We start from the raw sequence: 12,849 nt of genomic DNA, 5'->3' as shown, positions 1-12,849 counted from the left end.
TTCAACAAAGAAAATTTATTTCGTCTAATCTTGCCTCCAAGGGTATAATATGCACGTTAATTCGTAATTACTCTTCATATCCATCCATCCATATCCAGTGGCCGCGGAAGCTTGAGGGGACATTGTCCCCACGATTGTTCGATGTCCACGTAATCATCTCCCCATCTTATATTATAAACCCGGCCCTTCCCCCCTAATATCCTACAATGTCAATGTCCCCACATGTCCCCACGGCTTCCGCGGCCACTGTCCATATCTAATCTTACTCATCTCCAAATGGATCGAGAGGTCTATCATTCATGATACGCACGTATTTCGTTATTAATTCCCAATTAGTACAGAACACAGTAAAAAAGCTAGTCCATCATTTTCTAAATCATGCGCTACCTGATAACCGCCTTGTTACTCGTGGCGTCCCATTCCTCCGGGGACGCGAAGAAGATTCCCTGCCCCCTGACATGGTTACGGGTCACGGGCGTCAGTAGTCTCCCCACTGCCGTCGCGACGTCCATCCTGCACCCGGACAATTACGTCGTCCGCGCCTCGGTTGGGGGCCGTCTGGTCGTCGGGAACTTCCCGACCAGTCTGCAATACGGTTTATTCCCGAACGGAACGGGGGGCGTGGCATTGACGTCGTTCGAACTCTTGGCAAACCCCCACTCGTGCTCGTTGGCTTGGGAAATCGAGCCAGATAAAGCGTTCGGGGTGAAAGTTGGGGACCTTTCGGTGGCTCGGGCGAGTCACGGGGGGAAGTTGATCGCGGGTTTTGTCGAGGAGGAAGAGATGGGGGTCATTGTAACGGAGGGGTTGGAAGTGGTCCGGATGGAGGTGGACTTTCAGGTGAGTATTACTTAGGCGAAATTTGAGTGGGGATAAATTGCATTTTTTGGTAGTATAAATGAGGAAAATAGATAGTTTGCCAAATTATGACCTAAAATAAGGGTGCCAGTATAACCGCCCAATCAAAAGCTACAATTTTTGCAAATTCAAAATTTGCAACGAATCAATTTTTTAATCCAACCAAAATATAAAATAATACAAGCAGATAATTTAATATTTAAATATCTAGAAGAATAATTAGCTTCAGGAAGTAAAAATATTAAAAACAACACAAGAAATTTCACAATTTAAGAGCAAACCTTTTGTATTATTGATATTTATTTAGTTGTATTATTTTACATCTTGGTTGGATTAAAAAAATAAATTTCAAAATATTGCGAAAATTATTGCTTTTGCTTGGAGGAAAATAAATTTTGGTTGGGCGATAAAAATTAATTTGGCGCATAAAATAATTCACTCCTCAGTACCTCACCTCATTTCTACCCGGACTCCGGTTAAGCGTTGGAAAGATGAAGTTGACATATCCCCCGATCGTCCCGACCTATCAGCTTATCGGGATGGAAGATATCCTCAACTTTTCTCCTGCAGTGGTCAAGCAAACCATCGAACATAAGACGCGCTCTTATGAGAGTGTTACCGTCAAAACGTGGTCATCTTGGTATTCCGGGAGTAGATTCAGCCTTCAGGCCAAGCTCAGCATCCCGATCCCTATCGCGGGCCCAATCGGACTAAATATAGACGTTGGACTGGATATTAATGACGAAAATGATGAAGGTAACGCCCATTAATAGTTGTGGGATCATTAGTATTTATTTGAACTAGGCGGGTTTATTGAAAGAATTGGGAGTTACACATGTGACTAAAATTTTACAAAAAAAACATTTATAGGCGAGTTCTGCCATACATACTTGTCAAAAAATTTAGGTTTCATTCAAAAGTCAGTCATCTGACTAAAGATTTCATTCACATTCATTACATTTCACTTCATCTGACTTCATTTCTTACTTCGCCCAATGTATTAAGCATAGGGTGAAACATGAATCGAGTGAGAAATCCTTCATTCACAGTCATTCATCTGAAATGAAGGAATCTTTCAATCATTTTTATTCAAATGACGGTAGTTTCATTTTCATTCACTGTCATAATCAGTCAAATGAATGAAAGTGAACAAGTATGGTAGTAGTTCAGCACATGATATTCCGACCCTGGAATTACTGGATCGCAGAAATCGCTCTGCATAACGCTTTTCTGCAAAAAATTGGGTCAAATTTCTGCATAATTTCTGTGCCAAATTTCTGCAGAAAAGTGGAAATTCAAATTTTATTCTGGGCTCTTTTATCCAGGTGGATTCAAAAGTAACACGATGCACAAAGCGGTAACGAAGGAGATTTCTGTGGGGCGTGAAATCACGGTGGAGCCCCATAGCGTCGTGCAAGCGTGTTCCATTGTCATCAAGGTGAAGGACTTTCGAGCGGAGTACTCCTCCGAAGACGTCTACAGCGCCCCCGGGCTGACTGGGCAGGACGTGAGGGCGCACCTCGAAGAAGATGGCATCACGGGGGGACGCATCGTAGGAAACACGGTCGTCATCGAGAACGGAGGGGACATCGATGCCGACATGTTCGTCACGACGAGATTTTTCGCCAAGCCGTACGAGGATGGCGGTGTTCCGTGTGGTTTTGAATAATTTGGAATGAAATGCATGCATAATCCTGTCAAATATGTGTATTGTTTAATCCTTAAATAAAATTTGTGACCACCAAAATTGTTAAAATTGCCAAATTGTTAATCATTTTTCGCCGGTGGGAATTTATTTTAAAATTCTGGAGTGCAAATTTGTAGTCGGTGAGGTGATTGATGGAATGGCGTTGAGTTTTTTGAGCGAGTTTCTATGAGTTTCAATTTTTCTAAAGGTTTCTTCAACTTGAGATCTCCTTCAAAAAGTGTCAAAATCTGGAGTGAATATTTTTAAAAAATTGGCGATAACCTGATCTACAAATTTGTCATCCAGAATTTTAAAATAAATTCCCTGAGAAGAGAAATGATTAAAAATGTGTGGATTTTGAGTCATCGCTAAATGTTTTTAACCGGATTATGCCCGGTTTCGACACATTTTTAATAAAATTTCGTATCATATTATTCGAAAATAAAACTAGTTAATAAATTGAAACTGCTTGAAATACTGTATTTATTTATCACGCAGCTTTTCATTTTAGAAAATTTGTTTAATATTAAACTCATTAAATGTCGCCAACGTGCCGCCAATGGTGCCACGAACTTGGGCAGTGACGGTGTTCAGGACGCGATCTTCCTCTCCGGTTATGCCGTCAAGCAGTAAAATCCGCGCAATTTGAGAGGATGTCAAACCCGGCGCGGAGTATTCACCAATCGCTTCGTAATCGGATTGAAAATTGTCAATCATTACGATTTGGGAGGTCGCAAGGACGCTAGTGGCGGGTGGAACGATCACCTATAGTCAGAATTTGCTTTAAAGAAATTGAGACAAACTCACAATGGAGGTCTGCCAGCGGGTGCGCTCCGATTTTTGGCAAATTAGTGTGAATCGATAACAAATTTAAGCAGCATGAAATTTGGGAAAGGCACGATCTCTCAATGGGCACGTTTGACCGAGATATTTGCATCCGAAGAGGAGAAAACTCGCAGTAAATTTGGAAAGTATAAGATTTGTCGACTTTCCGGAGCGTTTTTCTCCTCTTGGGATGCAAATATCTAGGCGAAACGTGCCCTTTGGGAGATCGGGTCTCTCGCAAATTGCATACTAATCAAATTTGTTATCGATTGAAACTAATTTGCCAAAAATTTGAGAGCATACGCTGGAAAACCTCCCTTATTACTTACCTCCCTTAATAAATCTAATTCCCGCTCTGACCCATGCGTAACAGTTTGATTCTTATATTCCCCCTCTTCCCATCCAACCATGAATCCCACCCCACCAATCGGGACGTCAATGCTTGGCAATACGTCCCCCAAGCCGATGGAGACGCTGAAGTCCAAGGTGACCCTGAGCGTGGTCAGGCTTCGGCTGTACCTTTCCTGGGCGATGGTGGTCTCCTCGGTGACCTTTTTAGCGACGCGGATCCACTGCCGGAGTTCGGCGTGGTCGCTCAGGTTGTAAATCTCGTCCTGTCCGAGGACATCGATCCGACCAGTGACGGCGTCGTTTAGCAGGGTGAAATGTTTCAGCTCGAGGTGAAGCCCGCTCGAGTAGCTGTGGAGGAGTTGGTATCTGTGGGGGAGGGGAATTTTTGTAAGTTTTTTTAGGAAATTTAGGATGGGGGAACGTTAGTAAACTTGATTAAATTTTGTAACTTGTCATTTGTAAAATTTAAAACTCTGTCAATGGGCGCATTTTGCAAAAATATTTGCATGTAGAGAGGAAAAAACGCCCAGTAAATACATATGGAAAGTGTAAATTTGTCAACTTTGGGGTGCGCTTTATCCTCGTTTGATGGTTCAAATTTAGTATGGAGATCTCACAGCGTTTGCTCTCTGGTTTTTGACAAATTAGTTTCAATCGATGGCAAATTTGATTAGGTTGAAATTTTCGAAAGGCACGACCCCCTAATGGGCACGTTTGGCCGAGATATTTGCATCCGGAGAGGAGAAAAACGCTTAGGAAATTTGGAAATTGTAACATTTGTCACCTTTACTGCGCGTTTTCTCCTCTTTGGATGTAAACATCTCTCTGCCAAACGTGCCCATTCGGAGATCGGGTCTTCGCAAATTCCATACTAATCAAATTTGTCATCGATTCACACTAATTTGCCCAAAATCGGATCGGGTACGCTGGGACACCTCCATTCTAAGGAACAAACCTTTCACTCCTCCCCCACCCACTTATCTTTCCTACCTTGTCAACCGTGTCGTACTCGTACCACCCGTGGACACGAGCAAAACACCGCCAACCACTTCGCCAAAATGGATAGAATTTCCGATCAACGCTCTCCCCACGACTTTGCTTCCCGTGGCGTCAATCGGCGTCAACTTATCCGCGTCTTCTGGCGCCTGCTCGGAATTATCGACCCACTTGATCAAACACTCGTTTGGATTGGTGAGCAGTTCATAATCTCCGGACGAGGCTGCTCTGGTCGCGTCGAGGGGATAGTACGACACCGATTTTTGCATCCACCCCCCGTGGTATTCCGCGTTCCAAACCCGGGAGGCAAACTGAGCCGTGTCCGGGGCCCCGGCAATCGGTCCGATGGGATTTTCCGGCATTTTTTCGGAGCCGAAGTGTCCCTGCCAAATTAAGGGGCAGGGTATCGCACTGAATGTTGTGGGGACTTGGAGATACAGAAGGGTGAGGGCGAGGTACGAAATATTCCTCATTTTTATGAGTTTTTTTGTAAATTATGTGGAACGATTCTTCACGAGTGAATGATCTCAATCAAATCAATTGGAACCCGTAAATAGAAAGGTGTTCAGTGTAATTGGTTTGATAAGTTGGATGAAATTCCTACATACACCTGGTTGTCAGAAGTATTCGGTACTTTTTTAATGCGTATTGATAAAAACACAAACATCTACACACATTACGGTGCGCACGTAACGTATCACCATCCATAAAACATTTTTACACTGGTTTTTCTTACTTCTCGTAAGCAAGACATGGAAGGCTATGGACCTATGATAATAGCGTGCATACTTATTTGCATTTTTTTACATCGGTGTATTTTTTATAAAAAACATTGCAAAGCTTTCAAAAATTCCAATGGAACCCATAGCCTTCATTTTATAGTTTTTTTTTTATTTTAAATAAATTTTTGTTTAAAAATTATTACAATTGTATCTTGTTTTCAATTTCAATTCACCCGTATCGAAGTGTTAGTCGCATTCAGTCGATTAGACTGGTTACGATTTGTTTAATTAAAAATGTAAACAATCATTTTTCTGTTATGATTAAAAAAACGAAACAAACCTGTTTCTCAAAAAAACCTAAAATTATGTAACGCGAGAGAGGGGACGGGGGTGGGTCTAAGGCTTGAATGATATCGGGCATTATCGTAGTGATTTGTGAAACATGTTAAAGGGGGAGGGGGGGCCTAGATACATTTTTCAAAAATACATTCTTTTGTAGAATATACATGTATGCCGTTTTAATTAACATAAATATATTTTGCATAAATTAATGCCGCTAAAATGAACTAATACTTCTGTCAACCTTCTGTATCTCGCAGAATTTCAATGCTGCCCTGGTCAAGTTGCTGGCTAATCAATTCCATACTTTTTATTATCATAAGTAAATCTCATGCACAACAAACTGAACTTGTTTTAATGCATGAAACTCCAAGAGTAGAGAATCATACTTGAAAATGGCGAAACTTATCCTACTTTTTACCTTTTTCGTAAACCTGATTTTAAATTTTGCCTGGCTTACGGCCGGGTTCGAAAATCGGCTGCCGTGTTCCCTCCGATGGGTGGAAGCTTCAACCGGCGACTTCCCTCCCAGCACGGCAATTGCGTCGCATTCCGGCAAAATTTACGTGGCACGGGCGTACCTTCACGATTACGAAAAACGGTAGTAGATTTATCTGAAATGGTTTTTATACTTTATAATCAGAGGGTGGATATGTATTTATTTTCAAGTTTTCATTTGATAACGACCCCGGGACAAAATTTGTGGGTGGGTTCGTTAATTTTGATAGATCAGAAAAATTTCAATTTCATTTCATATTTTGAAATATATATTTCTAGATTTTCTCTTAGAAATATTTCTGCTATTATTTAAAAAATATGTACATCTTTTACATAATTAAAAAATACAGAAAAATGTATGTAAAATACATTTTTGTTAATATTTCAACGACGCGAAATCCTTTTGCTCAAAAAAATCCACTATCTAGAAATACGAATTTTGACAAAAAATTTATGTCTTAATGTTTGTAAATATTTCGAAAATACGTATCGTTTTTTACCTATTGCTACATATTTTCGGATTTTCAAATATATGTACAAATGCTTTATGGAATGAAAACATTTTTAAATGATTTAAGTGTTTTTATATATTTAGTAAATATTAACCGAAATTGTATTTTGCTGGAAGAAATTCGACCTTCAAAAAATCCAGAGTATTTTCAAAATAGAACTTATTTGAAAATTCTTATTTTAATAGGTTTGGTTTCATATTATTCCTTAAATACTTTGACGATTTTTTTCATAAATATATATCCGCTCTTTGTTTCTAACATACATAATTCATGAATTCCAGAACCATCCTGGGCTGGTACAACAGGGAGGAAAACGTGGCCGAATTTTTCTACCGAGATTCCGATTCTTCCTGCAAACCCATCATCGTTCGAGACATTACGACCTTTGAGGTGTTGGATAACCCGAATTCTTGCGAAGTGAAATGGTCCCCGTCCGCGTCCGGGTTGGATGTTCGAGTGGACCCCGACGTGCCCACGTTTGTGGCCCGAGCACCCGCCAAATCGGACTTGTGGTACCCGGGAGAACTCAAGAATAACGATTCGATTGAAATTGTCGTGGATAATGAGGTTACAACGTTCAGAAATTATCAGATACTCAGCAGCTCGACGGGAGGTGAGAAATGTCTCGATTTTGTCAATAGACTACCTTAAGGTGTCATAGGGTGACGAGTTTGTAGATGTTTCATCTTACCCCAATTTGTCATATCATAAATGTCATGTGGTGAAAAATGTCTCAATTTTCCAATCTGGGATAAACTTTTAATACCTTAAGGTGCTACAGGGTGACGAGTTTATATGTCATAGATGTTTCATCTTACCCCAATTCGTCGTGTCATAAATGCCATATTTGCGAGATATTTTATATTTTTAAACCTTGACATATATGGCAGATAGTTGGTCAATAAATACGACACGACATTTATGACAGTCACGTGGCTATACGCTACCCCTAATTAAATGCAAACTTTTAAAATTGCATCAATTTTGAGTTTTCACATGAATTCTGCTCAACGTAGAGTTAATTTTGTTGCTAAAAAACTATCCAGTTGAAACAAAAATCCTAATTAATTTGCCACATTTTCAAAATAAATTTCATCAACAATTAATTCGCTAATTAATTCTCAAGTTCATCGTTTGGTAGCGAATTGCAAAAATTAACTTAATAAAAATTTGCATTTACCTCAAAACGCATGAAATTAATGCAATTTGAAAAAATTTGCATTTATGCAAAAATGCTGAATTTGGGTGGAATGAGATTATGAATTTATGACACCCATCATCCAATAGCACCTTAACCCACTACAGGTCTGCACCTCGACATGGATGAATTCGTCTTTGACCCTCCGGATAACTCTGCCCCAGTCGTAAATTCCGTGTCCGTAGAACATTTCAGAAATGATGCGAATGCCCATGTCACCCAAAGGGTGTCGCATTCTCGAAAAGTTACGGAAACTTTTCAATTTCCGATCAGTAGTGACTTCAAGGTCAGCAAGTATACAGCCTCGGCTTCAAAAAGTGTCGGGTTTCCGAGCTTTTTGGGATCAAAAACAACCGTCAAAATCGAACAATCATTCACGGAAGGGATCGAGGTGGAAAAAATTGAAATTACAGAAACCACACTTACGATTAATAAGGTATTTAAATAATTTGTTTGCAAAAGTTTAGCATATGAATTTGCAAAATTTTTTGCAAAATCAACAACCTCATCTCATGTACATACATCGCAACAGAATTTGCAAATTTTGAGTGTAAAACGATGAGATAAATGTTCGAAAATTCCTATTTTACACACTATAACATATGTACCTGTTCAAAAATTTAGTTTTCATTCAAAAGTCAGTCATCCCAATTTCATACTGAAGATTTTCATTCACATTCAGTAATTTTCGTTCAAATCCAATTCCCTTCACTTCATCGCACTTCATTTATTATTTCGGTTCATATGTTGAAAAATTATATGAGTGAGAAATCCTTTCATTCACAGTCATTCATCTGAAATGACGGAATCCTTCACTCATTTTCATTCAAATCACAGGAGATTCATTCATTTATATTTACTATCATAATCAGTCAGTCAAATGAATGAAGGTGAACAGGTATGGTATGGTCGTGAGTACGCCCATTGAACAAAATAGGCCTAAAGTTTAACAAATTTTCACAATAAAATTTGCATTTCCTAGACGATCGTCATCCCGCCCAACTCCTGGATTACGGTCTGTTCCACGATAAACGTTCAGGAGCAGGTGGAAGTCAACTATGTGGCGAGAGGCGTCTATTCCGCCAAGGGAGTCACGCCAAGGGCTCTCTTCGTAATATTGCAGGAAGAAGGGCTCGACATCAGTTTAACGGATCAAAACATTGTCCTAACCCCGGTTCGAGGAAAGTTTAAGGGATCCGTCGCATTTTCAACGGATTTCCGAGCTACGGACGGATTTAGGGCGGGATGCTAGTAAAACAGAAACGTGAATGCGATGCAAATTAAGATATCGTTATTTGGCAATTTATGATGAATAAAATGTAATTCTTAAAATGAAGAAATTTTCAAAATAAACGTTTGAAATTTGACAACTTTCATGGAACACACTTCATACAATTCTAACATAAAAATTTGGATTTCCGAGCTACGGACGGACTCAGGGCGGGGTGCTCGTAAAACAGAAATGTGAATACGAAAGTGAATTAGCATATTTTTATTTGGCAAGTTATGATAAATCAAACGTAATTGTTAAAATGATGAAATTTCGGAAATAAAAGTTGGAAATTTGCCATTTTTTATGGAACAAGCTTCATAAAAATAAAAATAAAAATATATTTGCAACCATTTAAGCAATTTTTGCAGAACCCACTTCATAAAAATGTAATAGTGAAATTTGTAAAAAAAAAAATTATTAGTATTTGAGCAATTAAAAAAAGACTACCCAAATTTGCAAACAAATTTGAAATATTGGATAGACCAAAAAAAATTATTTCTGGATTTTTAGAAAAACCGCACGCACCAAAATTTGCAAACAAATTTACATTCGCCACTTGATACATATTTGCATACATGCATAAGTCCTCACCATCTTTGCTATCTATGGATTTATTTATAAACATTATGCATTTTCGGGCACGAGCAATTACGTAATTGCGACGCAGATGTCAATCAATCACGGGCACCCACTCCACAAGATTCTGCGAATTTGTCGGCAAATTCGATCAATCAGAGAAATATTAGACAGGTGTCAATCTCCTTCAAATCGGTGGTTGTTGACACGCTAATTAAAAATGGAGTGCCCACTTTGATGTGACATGACAACTTTGCACTTGTCAGAGTGGAATCAAAGGCGCCGAATTCTCCAAGTGGGTCACCTCGACCTCAGTTCTTCAGTATTACTTATTAAAAATATACATTTAGCGCCTTGCCCTTGACCAGTCCACGCAGATTGCATGGATGAACTTGTAACATGTTTTTTTTTTTTTTTACATAACATGCAAAATTGTATACACAAATTTTCCAGGAACTCTTCAGAGCATTTTTCAAGTATGGTATGGGTCACCTCTAAATTTACAAATGCATGATCTAACTTCATCTAAATTTACATTTTGAAATGGGCGAAATACACCAGCCAATGTATCAAAATATTTCCAAAATTTGATCCTATTTTTTTAAATTTTATATTTATTTCATTGCACATAATCTTTCTCAGCATGGGTCTCAAATTTCTGATACTATTTCGAAATTTTTGTGAATAATACACTGGTTCTAAGACATTTTATTTGGAACATGTTCATAATGTTGAGACTTTGCTAAGCATATCGTAATTCAGAATATTTTCTCATTATCAATTTCCACATCATTCTAAAAGTAATCGGGATCATGTGACATTCATTTTCCAAATTTCCAAATTTTACAAAATTTCAAACCAAAAATTACTCATAAATGAATGGAAAGATATTAGAGTTTTCGTTACAACTAAAATCACCTTTACTCAAAATGTTTGCACGCTCATTCATTTCCAACAAGCAGTTAAACTTTTTTTCATATTTAAATGATCATTAATTTCAATTAAATCGCAATTATTTTCAAAAATTGAATTCGACAAGGGTTCAATTATGGGAAATTAAGAGAATGTTATGACCAATTCCGGTCAATGCACAAGGGTGCTAATCATTCCATAAATTTGTCGGCAAATTCAATTAATCACAAAGATATTTGACAGGTGTCAAATCGGTGGTTATTCACACCTTAATTAAAAATTGACGCTTATTTTGTCCCCACTTTGTTGTGACATGACAACTTTGCAATTGTCAGAGTGGAATCAAAGGTGCCGAATTCCGAGAATTTTTCGAGTATGGGTCACCTCGACCTCTGTTCTTCAGTATTACGTGTTAAAAATATACATTGAGCGTGTTGCCCTTGACCATGCAGTCCACTCAGATCGCGTGGATGAACTTGCTAGTTTTTTATTCTTTTACACAACATGCAAAGTTGAAGTGCATAACTTGTTGTGGAAGTACTTGACAAAATTAAGCGTCACAAGTGTCATTCGATGGGTGACAATTTTTAATTAAATCCTGGCTCAGGTGACATGATCGACTTGACCCTCACATTCCTCACGCAATCCGTTCCAGGGAGAAATAGTCTAAAATTAGTGCAGGTTGGATGGAATATTGCAGCACTAATTTTGCAATGTCATTTTGCACCGGTGATTAAATGATGATCATTTATGCCAGGAATATTTTTACGATTCTTGGAATTTGTTAATCGTCTTAAATAATATGCTAAATGTCGACTGGAGCATGCTTTTTGATGGTTAACTCATTCTTGAAAAAAATCCAAGCTTGCATGGACCAAGAAATACTTGCATGATTTTTCATTTATTTAAGTGATGAACTTTTTATTACTAAATTTATGTAAAACTTATCTATTTCACATAATAGTATGTACACCTTCCGGTATTCATCCACCCCACCTACGGTTCCTACCCCAGGGGGGATTTAAGATAAATTGATTTCTGGTCCCAATCGGCATTCGAACTGTAGCTAATTAACATGCTCGATCATCTTCTTCAAAACGATTCCCTAAAATTCATCAAGGTCGTCCACCTTACGCATCGCACTCATCAAAACATTGTGCATAAACGGTTTCTAATACATGTGAAATTTTTTAAAGCTGGACGACTCCAGACACGAACTAGTGACTACATATGCAAATAATAAAGACTGTGCAAAACTCTGTCGGAAATTGCGATTAGTTTTTGGAGTTATTCTCCAAAAAGGAGACGAGTCAATCAAACGGTTGAGTAAAAGTCGAGCATGAAATCAAAACTCTGTTCCGCATCAAATTCGTCATTTGTCTTCATTCGCGTCGAAGTCGTCCAGCTTGAAATTTGGCATGTATGTATTAGAAACCGTTTATGCACATTGTTTTGAAGAATGTGATGCTTAAGGTGGACAACTTTGCTTAATTTTAGGGCATTGTTTTAAATAAGATGCTCGAACATCTTATTTAGCCCCAAAGGGTCACACTGTGAATGCCGACTGGGGCAAGAAATCAATTTATCTTAAATCCCCCCACCACTGGGGTAGGAACCGTATGGATGGATGAATACCCGAAGATGTACATACTACCATGCTAAATAGATCAATTTTACTTAAATTTAGCAATAAAGAGTTCTTCATGATTTACATAAATGAAAATAAAAAATCATACAAGTATTTTTCGTCCATGCAAGCCTAGATTTTTCAAGGATGAGTTATCCATCAAGATTCTTGATGGATAACATGCTTCTTGATTCAAGAAGCATGTTCCAGTCGGTATTTAGCATATTGTTCGAGTGAGGACAAGACGAATGACTAATTAATTTTAAGAAATACAAAAATATTCGTGGCATTACTGATCATTAGTTAATCACTGCATGGTGCAGGATGACATTGCAAAATGAATGCTGCGGAATTCCATCAAACCTGCACTAATTTGGACTTTTTTCTCTCTGGAACGGATTGCGTGAGGAATGTAAGGGTCAAGTCGATCATGTCACCTGAGCCAGGATTTAATTAAAAATTGTCACCCATCGAA

At 38.4% G+C, this 12,849-nt stretch overlaps 3 protein-coding genes across 3 annotated transcripts; 2 read left to right on the top strand and 1 right to left on the bottom strand.

The window, feature by feature from the left end:
• The first annotated feature begins 343 nt into the window (after window positions 1-343).
• LOC118433262 lies at window positions 344-2,605 on the top strand. Its single transcript, XM_035845015.1, has 3 exons — window positions 344-840; window positions 1,305-1,614; window positions 2,184-2,605. The coding sequence occupies exons 1-3, from the start codon at window positions 379-381 to the stop codon at window positions 2,525-2,527; spliced, it is 1,116 nt and encodes a 371-aa protein (XP_035700908.1). The 5' UTR covers window positions 344-378; the 3' UTR covers window positions 2,528-2,605.
• A 405-nt stretch (window positions 2,606-3,010) lies between these two features.
• Window positions 3,011-5,282, bottom strand: LOC110861737. The gene is made up of 3 exons (XM_035845014.1): window positions 4,712-5,282; window positions 3,700-4,087; window positions 3,011-3,310 (listed from the first exon to the last, which is right to left on the bottom strand). The coding sequence occupies exons 1-3, from the start codon at window positions 5,188-5,190 to the stop codon at window positions 3,053-3,055; spliced, it is 1,125 nt and encodes a 374-aa protein (XP_035700907.1). The 5' UTR covers window positions 5,191-5,282; the 3' UTR covers window positions 3,011-3,052.
• Window positions 5,283-6,120: 838 nt separating this feature from the next.
• Window positions 6,121-9,353, top strand: LOC110861735. The gene is made up of 4 exons (XM_022110858.2): window positions 6,121-6,379; window positions 7,070-7,401; window positions 8,094-8,422; window positions 8,969-9,353. Exons 1-4 carry the CDS (start codon window positions 6,174-6,176, stop codon window positions 9,236-9,238), a joined length of 1,137 nt encoding a protein of 378 aa, XP_021966550.1. The 5' UTR covers window positions 6,121-6,173; the 3' UTR covers window positions 9,239-9,353.
• Window positions 9,354-12,849: the final 3,496 nt, after the last annotated feature.

Source organism: Folsomia candida, unplaced genomic scaffold (genome assembly GCF_002217175.1).
Source record: "Folsomia candida strain VU population unplaced genomic scaffold, ASM221717v1 Fcan01_Sc045, whole genome shotgun sequence".
Lineage (NCBI taxonomy): Eukaryota > Metazoa > Arthropoda > Collembola > Entomobryomorpha > Isotomidae > Folsomia > Folsomia candida.
This window is presented reverse-complemented; position numbering and strand designations above follow the sequence as displayed.